At 48.4% G+C, this 20,593-nt stretch overlaps 1 protein-coding gene across 1 annotated transcript in view; it reads left to right on the top strand.

Moving 5' to 3' along the window:
• Positions 1-20,593, top strand: part of GPR143 (G protein-coupled receptor 143) — a 37,348-nt gene that overhangs the window by 12,137 nt on the left and 4,618 nt on the right. Inside the window, exons 4-8 of the mRNA XM_026478167.4 lie at positions 1,931-2,023; positions 4,884-4,993; positions 7,088-7,196; positions 8,263-8,380; positions 9,513-9,756. Coding sequence (XP_026333952.1) covers positions 1,931-2,023; positions 4,884-4,993; positions 7,088-7,196; positions 8,263-8,380; positions 9,513-9,756 — 674 coding nt within the window. The remainder of the gene's footprint in view (positions 1-1,930; positions 2,024-4,883; positions 4,994-7,087; positions 7,197-8,262; positions 8,381-9,512; positions 9,757-20,593) is intronic.

Below are 20,593 nucleotides of genomic sequence, written 5' to 3'. Positions count from 1 at the left end.
CCCATGATGGGTCGGAATGAATTCCAAGGCAGGGATGGCTGGATTAAACCCCACGTTCGCTTCTAGATCCTTCCAGTCCTAAGCTATTTTTTTTTTGGCACAGGAGAATCTTTTTACAAATCCTAATCCTAAGAAATGTCATTAAGACAGATTTAGAGTTAAAATTTAACTGCTGCTTTGGTTCCTGATGCAAGATGTACAGGTTTTAACCAGTAACAGAAGGTGGTTAGGAGTGTGGGAAAAGCCCTACATTGGAGTCACTACTTGCTCCGTGAACATGAGTGTGAGAGAAGGGGGTCGTTGCAGGCCTGGACCTGGAAACTGTCTAGTGGTCAGATAAAGGGACAAGGGTCTTCGGCCACTCGCTGCTCCTCACTGTGGATGCACTGGAGTTCAGACTCACCACCTGGTGTGGGTTGTGGATGGTATCAGTTATTAAAGTGGCTGCCGCCTGAGCACAGGCCTGACTCCCACCCTGCTTGGCCGTCTGGAGCCAGAGCGCCGTTGACTAGCCTGGCCACCTCCAGCCCTGCACTCGCCTGGCCTTGCCCCCTGGCCTGCTGTCTCCCACCTCTCCATACTCCTAGCTCCCTGCGGCCCAAGGTGGGGGTCTGCAATGCAAACCTTCTGCACTGTTCAGCCACCCAGGCCCTTGCAGAAAGCTGCTCGTTTTTTCCTTTGTTTCATGTGGAGCCTCTGACTTCTGGGCAAAACCCGCCCTACCAGCTCCCAGACCGGGAGAGAAAGGGCAGGGCCACTCCAGAACCGGTTCTAACATGGGAGTAAAAACATGCTGGAGTCCTTTCCTTGTGGCCTTCCAGAGGGCTGCTAGGAAATGCTGCTTCTTCCTGAAGCTCATTCCCCTGTGCTGTCTCTCTTCTTCTGTCTCTTTCTAGAAGGGCATCCCTTCACTCGGATCCCTGACCGTTCCCTTGTCTACACAGCTGATCTTCAGAGTTAAAATCCCGATGGGTTGGGGGTTGCACTGTTTGCCAGGAGTCTGGTAGAGTCTTGGGTTGTGGCTAGGGCATCTGACGGAGCACTGAGCCCCCGTCCTGGGACACAGAGGAGGCAAACTGAACGCTGCCTTGGCACAGAGAGCTGTGCGTCCGTCTTCGGGACCCCAGCTGCAGGGCTGGCTGCCTTCAGTCTGTAGGGAGAAAGGGCGGGGTGTGTGGGCATAGGAAGATGAAGGGTCGAGATGTTCCCGGAATGTGAAGCATGCAGCCAGTGGTGGGGCGTGGGGGAGGAAGGCAAGGAAGGGAAGCTCCCCACTGTCCTGGAACATCCAGTGATCACACATTTCTTCAGAGACCTTGGTTCTGACTGAGCACAGAGATCCTTGACTTTTAGGTACAGGGTACCTTTGGGAAGGTTTAGGGATAGGAGCTCCTCGCTTAGTGGGTCAGCCGGGTGCTGAGGAGGACGGATGAGGTACCCGTGCCTTGTTCCTCTCAACCTTGAAAGCCTCATGTTGTGAAAGAAGCCAGATGCAGAGGGCCACATACTGTGTGACTCCATATGCCTGAATTGTGCAGAATAAGAAAAACCATAGAGACACAAAGGAAGCTGGTGGTTGCTGGGGGCCAGGAGCAGGAGGAACCGGGGGCGCCTGCTTAATGCGTCTGGGCTTTCCTTCAGGGGTGATGACTGTTTTCGAACTGGGTAGAGGAGATGATTGCACAATATAATGAATTTACTGAATGTTCCTGAGTTGCTCAGTTGAAAATGGTTACTTTTATGTCATGAATTTCATCTCAATTAACAAATTAACACTCAGAGGCATAATAAGGCAAGTCTTTGCCAAGGGTTTGCTCAGTGTACATTGTCCTGAGTGTTCTGGGGCCCGGGAGTGGGTCTGGTATTTTCTGTTGCTGGACGTCTCCGTCCCTCCTCTCAGACAGGGCCCCCTGTCCCGCTTCTCCCCTAGCACCATCCTGCTGTACCGCATCATGGCCTGGGGCCTGGCCGCCCTGCTCTGCGTGGAGGGAGTGGTCGTGCTCTACTACCCTTCCGTGTCCAGGTAAGCCGGGATTCCCAACTCCCTTGCCCATGGAGTGCTCTTGCAGACAATGCGTGGGCCCCGAGCCAGAGTGGGCCCCTTGCAGGTCAGGCCCTTGTTCCCAGAGCCGCCCAGCTGAATCCCGGGGGGAGGGGGCACTCACTACCATACCTTGTGCTCTTGAGCTCATTTCTCTGCCTCTGCCCTTCGCATCTGTGTGGGGGGGTGCCTGTGCGCAGGGCTTCAGGGGTGTGTCCTCCGTGTGACAACGTGCACACAGCTCTGGCTGTGTCCCTCTCCATACTGCTGGAGCTTTCTCAGGCAAACCCGTTGTTTGCTTTTTATTCTTCCAGCCAGCTTCATCTGCATGACCACGGGAGTTTGCCCTCCTAAGGATGAACTCCAAGTGGCTCTTGGAGGAGCTGGTTCTGAGCCTCTGCTTGCCTCACTCTGTCACTTCTCTTCCCTCTTTCAGCCATCCTGAACACAGATGCAGGTAGATAGATAGCGGAAATTGTCTCAGGTTCTTCTTCAGCCTTAAAATCTAGTCAATGCAGGGGCGCCTGGGTGGCTCAGTTGGTTTGGTTCAGTTGGTAAGACGTATGCCTTGGGCTCAGGTCACGATCCTAGAGCCTTGGGATCGAGCCCATGTTGGGCTTCCTGCTCAGTGGGGAGCCTGCTTCTCCCTCTCCCTCTGCTGCTCCCCCTGCTTGTGCTCACTCTCTCTCTCTGTCAGATAAGTAAATAAAATCTTTTAGAAAAAATCTCATCAGTGCAACCATTTCTAAGGCCTTATGGTCCCTCCAAGTGTGTATATTCTAACTTCTAATGGAAAACTGAAAAACAGTTTGGACATTGTCTCTTTGTGATTTTAGGGCAGTATAGACAAGGATCAACACAGCACAGCCCTGCAGACAAATCCGGCCCTCTGCTTGGTTTTGTAAATAAAGTTTTATTGGAACACAGTCTTGCCCATTTGTTTATGCGTGGTTTATGGCTGCTTTCACACTGCAGTGTCAGTTTCGACAGGCTGTTTGGTCCACGGAGCATAAAATACTTACTGGAAATGTTCCCTGACAGAAAGTTTGCTGACTCATGGTTAGACCTTTTCTCCCCGCTTCCTTTTTGACTTCTTGCGGCTACTCACTTAGACATCTCCAAATTGGTGTTGCCTCGTTGATGGGAACACCCCCAAAATTCTGGGTAGGTCCATCCTGAGGAACTTGAAAAGGACGAATACAGTGACGGTGGTGTTATACTGGAATGCACTTAATTGGAAAGGGAGTTACCATCACTGACCTTCACCTGTGGGCTCCTGGAGCCTCCTGGGCAGGTTGCATCTGAGCATGAGGGGCCGTTGCTGCAGGGCTCTCGGGGAGCTCTGAGGTGCCCCTGTGGTCCTTAGGAGGCTGCTGTTGGGCCTGCGTCAGGCCCCCATCCTCACCCTGTCATTCGTTGCTCACTTTTTGTCTCTTCCTCCACCTGTTTCTCCCTCCAGCCTTTCAGACCACATTTGAGCCTTCACATTGCAAATGAAAGCTTCTCTTCAAGGAAGGTAGCATTGTAAGGCAGTACTGCGTGCCTTCTGATGGCGAGAAAAGGTGGCTCTGTGTTTTTCTTTCCTGACTTTTTTTGCATGTTCTATCATTTTCTGCTTCTGGTTTGACCACTCCATGCATATTAAAACAAGAGTGCTTGCATTTTTATCATTCCACCTTCTGTGGCCAGAGGGGCTGGTCCCTTGTCTGCTTTTCCACCTCCTACTTGGGTTGATCCTGAGCTGTCCTCTGTCCCCTTTGCCTTCAATTGTCTCTTCCTCTTTGTCTTAACTGATTTCTTAGCTGATAGTTCTTACCTTGGTAAACCCATGTCTGCGTGGCACTCCACTGTGTTACATAGTCACTACGATTCCCATGATCCTTCAACAGAAACGCCGGTCCTTGGGACAGCTGGGTGGCTCAGTGGGTTAAGTGTCTGCCTTTAGCTCAGGTCGTGATCTCAGGGTCCTGGGATCAAGTCCTGGGTTGGGCGCCCTGCGCAACGAGGAGCCTACTTCTGCCTCTGCCCACCCCTGTCATGAATGAATACATAAAATCTTTTTTTTTTCATTTATTTATTAGAGTGTGAGAGAGCATTCATAAGCAGGGAGGAGAGGTAGAAGGAGAAGCAGACTCCCCGCCGAGCAGGGAGCCCGATGCGGGGCTCCATCCCAGGACCCTGGGATCATGACCTGAGCCAAAGGCAGGCGCTGAACCGACTGAGCCACCCAGGTGCTCAAAATAAATAAAATCTTAAAAAAAAAAGAGAGAATTTAATTAATTAATTCTGGTCCTTCTCCCTGAAAAGCAACACTGAAATGATTGTTATGCATAACCATGGGAACACATTTCTTTTGAAACATGAAGCTTAGGTATTTTGGGGTGCTCAAGGGGAGGAGCTGGATCTCCTTCACGGGACTGGCCAGGCATAGTGCCGAGTACGTACTGAAAACCTCACTACTTCGCTGAGCGCCTCTGTCTCTACTTGCATTGGTCTTTTTCTCCTTGAAGAGACCCCGTGTAGGGGACTCCCCCATTCCACTGTGTCTGCCTCTATCTTTCCTTTTCCCAGCAGGGGCCTTTAAAAGCTCCCCCAGTGGAATGCCTTAGAGGTCCTTCCATTTACAAGACAGACAAACAGAAACATGATTGATCTCCCTTCTTGGGTGATGTATTGCTTATTCGCAGACATGAGCTATGAGTCACGTTTCCTTTGGGCAGACTCAGAAGTGGATTTATGCGTTTCCCTTTTCACTCTCCTCTTCTTATCTCGGCTTCCAGATAAGTGTGCATATTTTCGGCAGAGCCTTGTTTTGGAGAATGACTTGGTTTTCCTCCCCCAGGTGTGAGCGGGATCTGGAGCATGCCATTCCCCACTATGTCACCACATACTTGCCACTGCTACTGGTCTTTGTGGCCAACCCCATCCTGTTCCGAAAGACAGTGACTGCAGGTGAGTAACAGGGAGGCTCTCTGGGTGCAGGACTGTGGGGTATGGCTCCATGCCTTGAGCTCAGATGATGGCATGTGTCGTCCTTCTGGAGTCATCCAGGACATTGACCCCATTTGTCATTCCTCAGAGACATAAGGACAGTGCACTTGGAGAAAGTGAGCAGGTTTAATACATGAAGTGAGCAAGCCTCTTTAGTGGTGGGTACATCTGTTCTTGGCCGGCGTTTAATAGCTCCAGGCCAGGACCAGGGAACTTGGTATTTCCATCTGGGCTCATTGTGGGTCTGCCCTTGGTGTGCCTCGTGGGCCCCAGGAGCGCCCTGAGAAAATTGTGGTGCTCAGATAGGAGTAGGGGGAAGGGATGGAGTGTGGCCTGAGGAGTGGTGAGCCTGGCGACTCCCACCATGTGCTCGGCCTATGTCTTTTCTCAGTTGGGCAGGAAACAGGAAGTAGAACACAGGAAATAAGTCAAATGCAATGGTAAGAACTGGATAAGAAGGGTGTTGTGAGCCAGCAGAAAGCACTGGATAGGCCTCCGCTGAGGCTGGGGACTTGGCATTCCAGTCCCCACCGCATCCCCAAGGAAGCGTGACCAGGAGCAAACCAACAACCTTAAGCCTCCCGGATCTCTCAAGTGCAGAATGAGAATGAAGAAGTCGGGGGCACCTGGGGGGCTCAGGCCGTTAGGCATCCTGGGATTGAGCGTGTGTCATCTTGGGGTCCAGGGATTGAGCCCTGCATCATTAGGGTCCCTGCTCGGCAGGGAGTCTGCTTCTCCCTCTGCCCCTCCCCCCAGTGCACATGTGTTTTCTCGCACGCACGCTCTCTGTCTCTCAAATAAAATCTTAAAAAAAAAAGTGCATCTTAACCAAGGGTTGATTGAGGATCAGCTGTTGATTGTAGAACTTTAAAACACTAAAAGGATTCTGCCATTAGGAATAGGAAATCATGGTGGCTCTTTGGATCCTTTTTTTTTTCATGTCTGCATTTAAAAACAGTATATTAAATACAGCAACTTTTTAAACAGAATTGCATAAAAGTGCTGAGTCAGTTACATCAAACATGAAAATCACATCTAGGAAAATGATGGGAAAGAAATGTATTAAGATGGTCACGGTGCTGGTCTCAGGGTGGACAATGGCTCATTAATTTTCCTCTAACCTTTGTTATATTTTCCAACTTGCCTATAAGGAGAAATTTTTAATCTTTCGATGTTCGAAACAGCAAGTGTGCATTATTTTGTTTTAAAATTTTTATTTATTTGAGAGGAGGGGGAGCAGCAGAGGGAGAGAGAGGGAGAAGCAGATTCCCCGCTGAGCAGGGAGCCCCATGTGGGTGTCGATCCCAGGACCCTGAGATCATGACCTGAGCCGAAGGCAGACGCTTCACCAACTGAACCACCCAGGCTCCCCAACTCTGTACTGCTTTCAAAATAGAAAATATAAACCTTTAAAAAAATACAGTTCTTGATAAAAATACAGTTCTTAAACTCATAAGATCCAAATAAAATCTGGAGCTTAATTAATAGTAAAGCACCATTGCTAATCTCTTCCTTGTGACAAATGTGAGCTTGGTGTGTAAGTTGTCGACGTTGAGAATCTAGGTATAGGTCCGCAGAAACTCTGTGTGCTGTCTCTTCAACTCTTATAAAAGTCCACAGTGATTTGAAACTAAGTTTTAGGGACGCCTGGATGTCTCAGTCAGTTAAACGTCTGCCTTCGGCTCAAGTCATGATCTCAGGGTCCTGGGATCGAGCCCCACATTGGCCTCCCTGCTCAGCGGGGAGTCTGCTTCTCCCTCTGCCTCTGCCCATTTGCCTTCCCCTGCTTGTGCACCCTCTGTCTTTCTCGAGCTCTCTCTCTTAAATAAATAAAATCCAAAAGAAAAAAAAGAAAGTGAAAGTTTGCAAGACTGTACATCCCGTGGAGTCTGGGAACCGTGGCTTGGAAGCCGGGAGGGAGGAAGGGCAGTACCACGCTCTGCCTCGTGCTCTGCTGCCTTTGCTTATGGGCTGACATCCTTGTTGACGCCCTTACCCGTCACTCGGGAAATGCAAATAATGTACATTACATGCAGTTCCCTCTGTTGTTTGCAGTGGCCTCTTTACTAAAAGGAAGACAAGGCATTTACACAGAGAACGAGAGACGGATGGGAGCCATGATCAAGACCCGATTTTTCAAAATAATGCTGGTTTTCATTATTTGGTAACCTTTCTTCTATATTTTTTTTAAGTTGCCACTGGGAAGGGATATGCAGTCAGCGCACTTTTCCAAGTGTGACCCAAAAGTTGCAAAGGGAAGAGTCTTTGGAAAGGAAATCTTTGACACTGTGCTGGGGCGCTTAGAGGAAATGCACACGAGACAGGAAGTTAAGTCCACAACGTATGAACTCCTGCAAAGATACTCACATCTGCTCAGATTTTATATAAAGCCCTTGGAACAAAACATCCTGAGTTTGGTTTTGCTAACATCCCAAAAGTGCATCCAGGGTTTACTCTCACTGCTAGGGCTAACCCTGAAATGAAGCACTTGACCGCGCTTCTAAAACTTGCCCATTTCTATCCATCGGGACCCCAGGATTCCTGTATCCTACAAGAAACGGGGGCAAGGGTACATTTTTTGCAGTCAGGGAGTGTAGAGAGCAATTTCTCTCTCCTCAGTTTGCCCCCCCCCCCCATTCTGCCCCAAGTTTCAGGAGGATGCTTTGAAAAATGTTCTGGAACCAATGCAAAACAGATGGGAGTCAGAAAACCTTTTGCTAGGTTGAGTCAATAGTTTGCAAATCAGGGTGTGCCTTTGTGGTGTTAATAATTTATCCGATAGGAGGAGGTTTGTTTGGACGTTCTCCTAGGAGAGATGGAAATAAACTGTCTCCCTCTAAAAATACACTTAGCTTGTCATTTTAAATTTCAATGGCCTACCAACAATAACATCAAAAAGTTTACACGTAAGATAGCAAGATTTTGGGGTGGGGGTCTCTGTCAAAATGTTACGTTACTCTTCAAATGAAACACGCGTTTTGGGTTATTTCATAGACTACTAGGTCCCTGACAGCTGATGTGGTGTGGAGTGTTACCCTTGGGAAGATTTGTTCATCTCTGCTTTAGACTTGAGAAAAGGAGTTACATCTCTTAAATTCTGGTTACACTGGTTCCTCCCAGCTGCTCAAGTGGTCCCCCCTCTAGGACTTGTCAGTCTTGGAAGACACGTTCCCTGACTCCCAGCATTTAAAAATGAATTGAGTCACCCTGGGTTATTTTCTCTCTGACAGTTGGCTGCCTAACATCATCAATGAAAGCCTTTTATTCTATCTTGAAATGCAACCAGACATCAGTGGAAGTTCTTTGAAACCTGTCAGAAATGCGGCCAAGACCACGTGGTTCATTATGGTAGGTCACTCTTGATTTTAAAGTTTTTTCTTGAAAAGTAAAAGTCAAAAAGGACAAGAACCGCACAGAAGTCTGATGGATGAGTTTAACAGGTTCCTGTGGACCTCCATCTGCGTTGGATCCTCTCGCTCGCTAGTCCCAGTCCTTGGTGGGATCATTATAAATGGGCACAAGTCTGGTGAATCAGTTTGGCACAGTGTACCAGACCTTTGAGGCAGACTCAAAATATCAGGGAATTTAGCTTGAAGAAATATTTCAGCCTGTGAGAAAGCCATAGGGATGAAGGTGTGCCTTGTAACATGACCCGTCATTAGCAAGCATTATAGGCAACCCAAATTAAACAAATACGAGGGAATGGCTAAGTAAATGACATTTTTTGATCTCGATGGAACGGTATGCAGGTGTTAAATGGGACAGTTACGAGATCTCTAGGACTAAGTGAAAAGCGCAAGACATAAAAATTATGCTAGTTACAACTACATAATAGTGTGTGAGAAAACGTTGGCTAGAAATACACACCATGGGAGTAAGGTGGGAACGGCGTGAGGACGTCCTGCCAGTGTCTCCGCTGTGTTGAGTTCATAATGAGAAACTAAACTGTTACTAGAGCGGTACGGGATGTCCTGTACAGCACTGGTATTTATGTTGCTCCCAAATCGGGGAGAATCTGACTCATGAGGACGTTAGACTAAGACCAGCATTCACTGCCTCCACCCCTTGGCTTTGGAGTTTCGCTTGGTTCCTTCGGTTTACCACATGCAAGTGGAGGAATGTTCTCCAGACTCATTTGTAGCCTCGGGTACCTTTGTTAAATCAAATTCTGACTCGCGAGCCCAGGATGGGAAGCACCTGTCGCAGAGCCAAGCCACCCTGGCACAGGCAACAATAGGATTGGTTGGGCTGCCCTGTGTTGTGTACCTTCCCCCTCCTCCCTGCCCCTCCCCTCCCCCACCTCCTCTGTTTTCAGCCATCGTGGAAGGTGCAGCACCTAACGCCAGTCTTTGTCTTGCCCCAACCCGGCCAAGCGGCTTACTTGCACACGAGGCAGCCCAGCGGGCGTGCGAGTGGGGCTGGTGCCTTCACTCCTGCTACCGCAGCTGACTGACCCGTGTTGTTTTCTCCTGCTTCCCAGGGGATACTGAATCCAGCCCAAGGATTCCTCTTGTCCTTGGCCTTGTACGGCTGGACGGGATGCAGCCTGGAGTTTCAGTCCCCGAGGAAGGAGATTCAGTGGGAGTCCGTGGCGACCTCTGCTACGGAGCGGACCGGCCTGTCCCCAGAGGGCTCCTGTGTGCCCCGTGAGCACCCGACTTGCGGGAAGGTGGGGCGAGCCGGCGGACACACGTCCGACGAGGCGCTGAGCATGTTGTCTGAAGGTAAGCCCTGTCTGCCGAGGCAGGTGCGTCGCGGAAACCCAGGGCCAGCCTGGAAGTCCTGTCTAAAACAAGGAGGTGATGTGGTGTGGGACAGGCGACATACTTCAGGGTGTGACATACTTAGTCCCGTGACATGCTTCAGGTATGAATGGAGAGTGACCGCAGCGGACATTGATGCTCCTCTGGCATTTGTCACCCAGCTCTCTCTTTAATATTTTAACAGCGCCTGCCGCTCAGTTCCTCAGCACAGTAGCCCCCTGTACTTGCAATGGTCCCGCGTTGGCCGGATGGCTGTATGAACAGGAGATCGTTGTCGCCCCACACCCCTCACTTGCTGCAGGGCCGTGGTGCTGTGACTGACCCTGGTTCTGGGTGCGGCTGTTGCAGGTGAAAAGCCAGTGCCCCAGGGCTGCCTTTCGGACCTGTCCCTCTCGTTTGGCGACTCTCGTGTTGTGCTCTTCAGACTGCTCCGCGGTCATCAAACCTGGTTCTCGGGAACCCGAGTGAGGCCCTTTGGACATGTAGGAATCAATTCAATTCCAAGACGTACACGAAAATTTGCAGGAAAAGTTGTGTGTCCTGAAATGCGTTGGTGACCAGATACTAACCCACCCAGGCCCGGCAACCTACTAACTTGTTCCATCACGTTAGCTCATGTGTGCGTGGAGCTGGGTGACATTCACCTGCCCTCTTGGTTCAAGGGCTACCCTAAGGTGGGAAGGTGAGCTACCTTAAAACCATCCATGGTTAGCTCCTTCACCCTGTGAAACTGAATTTCCTGGATGAGATGCGATCAAATCAAAACACAGGAAAAGCTTCAAGTGACGGAGACTCACTTGGAGACCTTAGTGTTTGGTTTCAGAGTTTTGTGTTGACGAAAGCAGCCCTGTCGTTCCAATGGATGACAGTATTTTGTTGTACAGTCCAAATTGTAACTTATGAAACGACTTTGCTAATGGACCAGTCTTCTCCCTGTTGAGGTTCCTTGTAAGGCTTTGTTTTCAGCCAAAATGTACCTTTTGACGAGGAGGGGTTTGAAAATCGCTACTCTGACATTCACCGAGCTTTAGCTGACCTGACCGTTTGTAATCTGCAAGCAGACTGATCCTTAGGAGAAGGTCTTTGGTGGCTGTAATGTTGTGGTAACCCACTGGTGGTTTTTCTGAGCGTGTTCCAGGACATAGAGGTTTCTTTACCCGTCCTCAGCTGACGCTGGGGCTGGCAGAAACGCACCAGCCTCGTGTGACAACGTCTTGCCCATCTTCTGTGGCTGTCTCCCGAGCAGGTGTCATTCTCAGCACTGCTGGCACGTAGGGCGGGGGATTCTTTGTCCCAAGGGCCGGCCTGGGCACTGTAGGATGCAGGGCAGCCTCCCTGGCCTCTGCCCGCTCATGGCCAGTAGCGCCCATCCCGATGGGGACAACCAGCACTGTTTCCAGACATCAACAGATATCCCCTGGACACACAGCGACCCCAGTTTGGAACAAGCAGCGCAGAATCGTTAGGCTGTCCAAAAGCTCGGATCCAAAAATTTGCTTTCCCCAACGTGTTTTCTGAGCCAAGTACACACACAGACACACACACACACACGCATGTGTGAAGCCAAAGATAGACACCACACAATCCAGACGGACTGTATGTATGGAAATAATATTGAAATTTGAGAGAAGGGAAGATACGGCAAGGCTGTGTGGAAATGACTTGAGAGTTTCTTTCCATTCTTTCAATTCAGTTACATTGAAGGAGGGTTTGTTTTCAGATGATTGGCTTGGTTTATTCTCGGGGCCAAAATATGTAGTGATGAACTGATAGATTGATTCTGTGAGATGAGTATTGTCTGGTTGTAATTGGAAGCCTCAAAGGAAAACAGTGTTTCTGGCTAAAGCGAAAAGGCGGAGACCATGTGTTAATCGACTTTCTCTCCGGTGCAAATCCTTCATCAAGGATGACGGAACCACCGAGGGGAGCTGCTGTTAGCCTGGTACCACCTGGGAATGAGCCAAAAAATTTGATCTCGATCTGTTTAGTTCTGCTGGATTCCCATCCTGGTGTTTCAGAGTGGTCGAGCCTGTCTTTGGAAGTCAAGTAAAACATGAGAAATGACAATAAAAACCATCCCAACGTGCCCCCTGCCCCAGTCACCACCAAGGAACACCACCAGTCAGTATGTCTCAGCAAGCTGGGGCATGGGTCTGGGCCTGAAGGTCGGGAGTATTGACACGGGGCTTTTTGAGAAAGTGAACAGAGCCGATAGAAACAGGGCATGGGTCCCTTCCGGCTGCTCTCTCTCGAAGCTTCCTTCCCTTCCCTCGTCCTCAGTGCGAGCCCTCAGCAAGGCTGACGGGATGGAGTAATTCACAGCCACGCTCTCACGCGTGATGGAGAGTCTGTCTTTGAAATTTGAACTCCATTTGGTTAGTCAGTTTGTATTTGGGGAAATAGTGCAATAAGGAAACGTCTTAAAAATCTTGGCGTTTGGACCGTGACAGAGGCGCCGATGGCGGCGTTCCCTAGAGAAGTGCCCCAGACTTCTCACTGCAGAGAAGACTGGCCCTACTCCCACCTTGCTTTTGACTCCCCTCCTGTGCTTTTGTGAAAAACGGAGATATAATTCGCATACCATAAAATTCATCCTCTTAAAGCGTACTTTCAACGCCGGTGGGTTTTAGTATATTCACAGAGTTGTGCAGGTGTCTAATTCCAGAACATTGTCATCACTCCAAAAGCAAGCCCTATTCCTGTTCTCAGCCCTTCCCATTCCTCCCTCCCCTCAGCTGCTGATTTACTTTCTGTCTCTGGATTTGCCTCTTCTGGACATTTCATCTAAACGGACAAATGTTTGTGCTTTTGCGGCTGCGTTCTCTCACTTAGCATGATGTTTTCAGGGTTCATCCACGTCTGGCCTGCGTCAGAATTTCGGCTTTTTATGGCTGAATAATACTCCATTACATGGATAGAGTCGTACTTGGTTCTGGTAATAATGACCGATGACCTCCCACAGCTCCACCAGGCCTCGTGCTGCGAGCTGTGTGGGGTGAGGGGACCAGAGGCTGCAAACCTGGCCCCCAAGGATCTCACAGTCTGTTGGACAAAATAAAAAACCCAGCAATAGGGGCACCTGGGTGACTCAGTCGTTTGAGCACACGACTCTCGATTTCTGCTCAGGTCGTGATCTCAGGGTCATGGGTCGTGGGTCAAGTCCCGCATCTGGCTCCGCGCTGAGCAGGGAGCCTGCCTGGGATTCTTTGTTTCCCTCTCCTTGTGCCTCTCCCTGCTCGTGCTCGCTTGCTCTCTCTCTAATAATAATAAGAAAAGCTAGGAATAGGATAAGCAATGGAAATGCCAGTTTGAGAAAAAATTTAGAGGAAAAAGAAAGCATGTGGGAAACGCTTTTTGAGAAAAACGAGGAATGTAGTTGGTATCTTTGATTGTGGAAAGGATATGTGTACAAGTAGGAGCTACTGATTTAGAGCCCTGGTAACGTATTGTTAGTTACGTCTGTTGGGTCAGGCTTTTTGAGGGATGTGGAAGCACAGAGTAACTTTGCCAAGCTAACCACCGACATTGGCGAAAGTATGTGGTGGAGATGCGACGGAAGGGGCGGGTACAGCCTTCGGTTTCTGTCTGCTCACCTGGGAATCCTTCAGCGTTGTTCCTAAGATACAGTCTCGTATTTTGTATAGGCATCCTGTGCGGGACTTGGCTAAAAAGAATGAAGGGGAATTTTATTCAGAAATTAAAGCATTTTAGGGGTGCCTGGGTGGCTCAGTCGTTAAGCGTCTGCCTTCGGCTCAGGGCGTGATCCCGGCGTTCTGGGATCGAGCCCCACATCGGGCTCCTCCACTGGGAGCCTGCTTCTTCCTCTCCCACTCCCCCTGCTTGTGTACCCTCTCTGTCTCTCTCTCTGTCAAATAAATAAATAAAATCTTTAAAAAAAAATTTAATTAAAGAATTTAAGTGTTTTGCAGCCTAGGACACCTCACGTTTATAAAGATCTCCACATGAGACTGTGGCTGTCTGTCACTGCCGTGGCCCTCCAGGGACAGTTTCAGGATTCTAACTCTTCCCTGGTCAGTGTGTCTCGGGGGCCATTCACAGAGTCTTTCTAGAGGCTTCGCCAGCTCACAGAACGTCTGTCTTCCCTGCCCGACAGTGGGCACAGGCTAACGGGTGGAGCGCCGGCCGGCAGGATCGCCTGGAGGATGTCGTTCTCAGCCGTCCTGCCCTCCCGTCCTCCACCCACCCGCCCCGTCACTGACTACAGCTGAGTCTCAGTAAGTTACGTGCACAGACGATGCCACTGCGGTGCATCACGTCAGGGGAAAGCCTCGCAAGAGCTGTTCTCTTACGGGTGGAGCTTGAGCCTTGGTACCTGAGTGGGTACAGGGAAAACCCAGTACACACACCAGAACAGGAAGTGTAGCTCTTTTCTAAACGTATACATGGGCATGCTCAACGCAACGAGTCCAGTGCACTGAACAGTGAGCGCCAAGGACTGTCCCCAGTGAACTAGCGCCAGACCTTCTTCAAGAGTTCTCAGTCCGGACGCTTCCGTGCCTATATTGAAACAGAACGTTGAGTTTACTTTTAACCTTTCACCGTGCAGGTGCAAACGAACACCTGAGTCTTTTCTCTTTGCTTCTTTTCTTATGTTTTGAAACTCCACTACGGTTAACGTACAGTGTTCTGTTAGTTTCAGGTGTACAACGTAGTGATTGAACACTTGTATACGTCCCCCGGTGCTCGGCACAGCCAGTGCGCTGGTGATCCCATCACCTGTTGCTCCCATCCCCCGCCCACGTCCCCTCTGGTCACCCCCAGTTTGTTCTCTAGAATTAGGACTATTTTGTGGTTTGTTTCTTTTTTCTTTTCTTTTCTTTTTTTTAAAGATTTTATTCATTTACTTGATAGAGCACAATCAGGGGGAGCAGGAGAGGGGGAAGCAGGCACCCCGCTGAGCAGGGAGCCCGATCTGGGGTTCAATCCCAGGACCCTGGGATCGTGACCCGAGCCGAAGGCAGACGCTTAACGGCTGAGCCACCCACGCGCCTTTTTGGTTTGTTTCTTGTTTGTTTGCTTGTTTTATGTCTTAAATTCCACTACATGAGTGAAATCATGGAGTATTTGTCTTTAAGTGTATTTCACTTAGGATCGTACCTTGTACATCTATATTGTTGCAAATGGCAAGATTTCATTCTCTTTTATGGCTGAGTAATATTTGATTGTGTGTATGTGGGTGTATACACACCACAACTTCGTTATCCCTTCATCTGTCAGTGGACACTTGGGCTGCTTCCATCACTTGACTGTTACAAATACTGCAGCAGGAAACATAGGCACGCATATGTCTTTGTGAATTAGTGTTTTCATAATCTTTGGGTAAATACTCAGTAGTGGAATTACTGGATCATATGGCGATTCTATTTCTGAATTTCTCAGGACCCTCCATACTATTTTCAGAGTGGCTGCACCAGTTTGCATTCCCACCAACAGTGCACGAGGGTTCCATTTTCTCCACATCCTTGCCAACACCTGTTTCTTGTCTTGTTGGGGTCAGCCATTCTGACCTGTGTGAGGTGAGATCTCATTGTGGTTTTGATTTGTATTTTCCCGATGCCAAGTGACGTGGAGCATTTTTTTCATAGGCCTGTTTGCCATCTGGATGTCTTCTTTGGAGAAATGTCTTTTTGTCTCCTGTCCATTTTTTTAGCTGGATTATTTGTGGTTTTGCCGTTGTTGTATAAGCTCTTATGTGTTTTGGAGACTCACCCCTTATTGGGTATGTCCTGTGCAAATATCTTCTCTCCTTCAACAGGACGTCTTTTAGCTCTGTTGATTATTTCCATCACTGTGCAGAAACTTTATTTCAATGTAGTCCCAATAGTTTATTTTTGCTTTTGTTTCCCTTGCCTCAGGAGACTTGTCTAGAAAAATGTTGGTATGGCCGATGTCAGAGACATTGCTGCCTGTTCTCTCTTGTAGGATTTTTACGGTTTCAGGTCTCACTCTCACATTTAGATCTTTAATCCGTTTTGAGTTCATTTTTGCGTTTGGTAGAAGAAAGTGGTCCAGTTTCATTCTTCGGCATGTGGCTGTCCAGTTTCCCCAACACCATTTGTTGAAGAGACTGTCTCTTGCTCATTGTATATTTTTCCTCCTTTCTCAGAGATTGATTGACCCTACAGTCATGGGTTTATTTCTGGGTTCTCTATTCTGTTCTGTTGATCTATGTGTCTGTTTTTGTGCCAGTACCATACTGTTTTGATACTACTAATATATTTTGACATCTGGCATTGCGGTAGCTCCAGTTTTCTTCTTTTTCAAAATTGCTTTGGCTCTTCGAGGTCTTGTGTGGTTTCATACAAATTTTAGGATTATTTGTTCTAGTTCTGTGAAAAAAGCTGTGGGTATTTTTTTTTTAAAGATTTTATTTATTTATTTGACAGAGTGAGAGCACAAGCAGGGGGAGCAGTAGAAAGAGAGGGAGAAGCAGACTGCCCGCCGAGCAGGGAGCCTGATGCGGGACTCGATTCCCGGACCCTGGGATCACGACCTGAGCAGAAGGCAGCTGCTTAACCGACTGAGCCACCCAGGGACCCAAAGCTGTGGGTATTTTGATAGTGATAGCTTTAGAGCTGTAGATTGTTTTGGGTAGTTGGACATGTTAACGATACTTGTTTTTCCAATCCATAACCATAGACTGTCTTTCCATGTGTTTGTGTCGTCTTCAGTTACTGTCATCAGTGTTTTATAGTTTTCAGAGTACAGGTCTTTCACCTCTTTGGTTAAGTTTATTCTTAGATATTTAATTATTTTTGGTGCAGTTGTTAGTGGGATTGTTTTCTTAATTTCTCTTTCTGCTGCGTCATTATTCGTGTACAGACATGCAGTGGATTTCTGCATATTGATTTCGTAGCCTACAACCTACTGAATTCATTTATCAGTTCTAGTAGTTTTTGGTGGAGTCTGGCAGGTTTTCTATATATAGTATCCTGTCTTCTGCAAATAGTGAAAGTTTTACTTCTTCCTTACCTTACCTCACCTTCCTTACCTTTTACTTGTTTTTCTTCTGTGATTGCTGTGGCTGGGACTTCCAGTAGTGTGTTGACTAAAAGTGGTGAGAGTGGACATCCTTACCTTGCTGCTGATCTTTGGGGGAAAGCTCTCAATTTTTCACCATTGAGCGTGATGGTAGCTGTGGGTTTTTCATAAATGGCCTTTATTATGTTGAGGTTTGTTCCCTCTTAACCTACTTTGTTGAGGGCTTTTTTTTTTTTTTAAGATTTTATTTATTTGATAGCATAAGCAGGGGAGCAGCAGAGGGGGAGAGAGAAGCAGGCTCCCCACTGAGCAGGGAGCCCAATGCAGGACTCCATCCCAGGACTCCGGGATCATGACCTGAGTTGAAGGCAGACATTTAACCGACTGAGCCCCCTGGGGCGCCCCTGTTGGGGGCTTTTATCATGAACGGATGTTGTACTTTGTCAGATGCTTTTTCTGCATCTATTGAAATGATCACATGGTTTTTATCCTTGTTTTGTTTTTTTAATCCTTTCTCGGTTGATGTGATGTATCCCATTGATTGATTTGCAAATATTGAACCACTGTTGCATCCGGGGGATAAATCCCACTTGGTTGTGGGGAACGATTTTTCTCATATATCGTTGGATTCTGTTTGCTAGTATTTTTTGAGGATTTTCGAGTCTGTGTTCATCAGAGATGCTGCCCTGCGGTTCGCTTTTTTTCGTAGTGTCTTTATCTGGTTTTTACTATCAGGGTAATGCTGGCCTCACAGAATGAATTTGGAAACTTTCCTTTCTTCTATGTTGTCCTTGGAAAGAATAGCTATTAACTCTTCTGTAAGTGTTTGGTAGAGTCCAGCTGTGAAGGCTCTCCCTCCCCCCTGTGTTACGCTGACATTGGTTGAAAGCACCTTTAACCACTGCGTGTCCACTGCCAGTATTTCTGTGCGTCCCATTCTTCCTCTTGCATTTGTCCTAATGCTTGATCCCTTGCACCTGATAAGTGCCCAGTGGTCATTTGTAATAATGTGAAATTACAGATTTTTGATGGAAAATCAGTGGCAGCTCATGCCTAACTGAAGGCCTAGAGAGAAAAATAAGAGTAGTTATGATTTAAAGAATTCTTAGTAATGTGAGAGTTGGGGAGCTATGTCAATGATATCTCAGTTAAAGTTAGGAAAACGAAGAGTTGGGATCTTCAACTTTTTTTTTTTGCTCAGATTGTGTAATGGGTTAAGCTCTCTGTCTTTGGATAATAGCAACGTTTATTAAGGCTATGAGAAGCTGAGTGACATAGGAGCTAAGTATGAGGAATGGACTTGCCATGCATGAGCTGTCCCGATAACCTCAGCTGGCTCGTCCCCGTTCAGTTAGCCTCGGCCAAGTGAGCTGACAGCAAGCCCTTCTAGCAAATCTCACTCAGTATTTGTCTACCTCTAACAGGGTGCGCATGATGGTCATTCTTCTTAGGTTCAGAGATCTGCACGTTGTGTGGTTAATACATAATCTGACGTGTTCATCGTTTGAGGGGAAATGGGCCAAATGGTCGTCTGAGGAGTGGAATTCAGAAGAAAACAGGAGAGTGACAGTGTCTGAGCTGCATCTGAAATATCAAGGCTGTTCACTGGGGGCTAAAGAGGTGGTGCAAGGAGGGAAACAGCCCAGGGCCGAGCGATCCCCCGCAGCAGACCCGGCTTCGTTGACCCCCGCGCGATGTGCTGCTGCAAGTGTCCGCTCCCTCTTCTGAGTGGTCATCTTGGGATTGAGATCAGGCTTGGTCTTGGGCTGTCGTCTTCCTCCTTCTTTCCAGCTGCTTTGATGTTGGTTTTTTCAGTAACAGGGAGCTATCCATAATGCAGAAAATACTGTTACGTGCGGGAGAAAAGACCCAGAGACACAATTCAAAGCCGTTAACACAGGCTTTTCTGTACTGTTGTGGTGAATTGACTCATTCATCATGTTCGGAAGCATCTGTGACTTTAGGATTCCCTCCAAGGCCGGGAGGCTCACCTCGAACCTCCGTGAGGAAGCATCTGACGTGGGGTCAGGCACTTCCTAGGCACTGAACATAAGTTAACTGCATTTGATCTTCAGCAAATGTGTTTTGAGCACCTGCTTTATCGTCAGCACCATTTTAGTCCGGGAGCTGAGTGTGTATGATGTGTGAAGCTCACAAGTGAGTAAAGACAGTGCTGTTTTTATTCGAAAGAAATGTGAAGTGTTAAAGGAACGTGGAAAACGCAGGGACTGTGTTGTTTTGGGGATCCCAGGGTGAGAGTTTCTAGAGGAGGTGATGTTCAGGCTGGGTCTTGCACAGCAGACCAGAGTGGGAGAGGAGAAGGACTAGCAGATAACAAAGACCCTATGTGGAGACAGCGGAGGACGTCTGTGTGTACCGTTGGGGGATGGCCACCGCATGGGATGGTGTGACCGGCTGTCGGAAGCCAGAGCGGCAGGTTGGGAACAGATGATGAAGGGTTTTTGCAGGTTCTGCTAAAGAGCTTGCATTTTATATGTGGCCGCTGAAAGGCCAGTTAAGGTTTTTAAGTAAAGAGAGACCTGGAGTTGCTTAGACGAGGACCCAGTGCGTCCGTGTGGGAGAATTGATTCGATGATGATGCTTTGTGACTGTGGCAAGTTTTCACTGAGGGCATCTGTATGCAATTTCTTACGACAATGGCATGTAAAATACCATCTTTATAAGGAATTCGAATCTCCCTCAGAACTAAAAGGCAATAGAAGGGTACTTCTCACAAACATAAACCTGGTTGGCTTTTATCTTATGAACTCCAGAAAAACTTAAAATATGATTTTCTCTTTCCATGTGCTTTAAGAAGTTTAGTGTCAAATTTCTGGCCCTCCTTTAACCAGGACACTGACACTTTTCTCAGAAGGGATAAATTCATAAGTCTGACATTAATCAATCATTGGCATTAACCGTGCGGAGGGTGGGAGAAGGTGGTGTGTTTTTCAGGAGATCCCTTCCCCCACACCTCCGAGGTCAACCTGCATCAGGTGCTGGATGATGTGGGAGAGAGGCAAGGGGTGTCTTTCTGGTGTGAGGCTGGGGCTGCGGCCCTGGTGGGAGGGGCGTGGCTGGGGCAGACCTTGAGGGTGTGACGTGGGCGGGGGGGCGTGGCCAGAGCGGAGCTCAGGGCGGGGGCTCTGGCCCGAGTGTTGTGGTGGAGTGTGAAACCCCTGAGCTCCCACATCGCCCATAAACCATTTCTTCGTCCGCCATGTCCCACATCTCCCACAATCCCCACTTCTTCCACCATCCCCAACGTCTCCCATAAACCACTGCTTCTGCCATCATTCCTCGCCTTTCCCACAATCCATTCCTTCTGAGGCCATGTCCCATATCTCCCATAAACCATTGCTTCTCCCATCATACCTCAGCCCTCCCACAATCCCCTGCGTCTCCCACAATGCCCCACACCTCCCACAATCCATTTCTTCTGCCGCCATGCTGCACATTTCCCATAAGCCGTTTCTTCTCCCACCATTCCTCATGTCTCCCACAATCCATTGCCTCTCCCACAATTCATTCCTTCAGCCGCCATGTCCATTTCCCATAAACCATTTCTTCTCCCACCATTCCTCACGTCTCCCACAATCAATCCCCTTTCCCACAATCCATTCCTTCTGCGGCCATGTCCCATATCTCCCACAAATCATTTTTTTCCCCATCATGCCCTATATCACCTGCAATCCATTTCTTCTCCCACCATGCCCCGTATCTCCAACAGTCCATTCCTTTTCTCACAGTCCCCTGCCTCTCCCACGATCCAGTTCTTCTGGCATGCTGCACATCT

This window comes from Ursus arctos, chromosome X (genome assembly GCF_023065955.2).
Source record: "Ursus arctos isolate Adak ecotype North America chromosome X, UrsArc2.0, whole genome shotgun sequence".
Classification (NCBI taxonomy): Eukaryota; Metazoa; Chordata; class Mammalia; order Carnivora; family Ursidae; genus Ursus; species Ursus arctos.
This window is presented reverse-complemented; position numbering and strand designations above follow the sequence as displayed.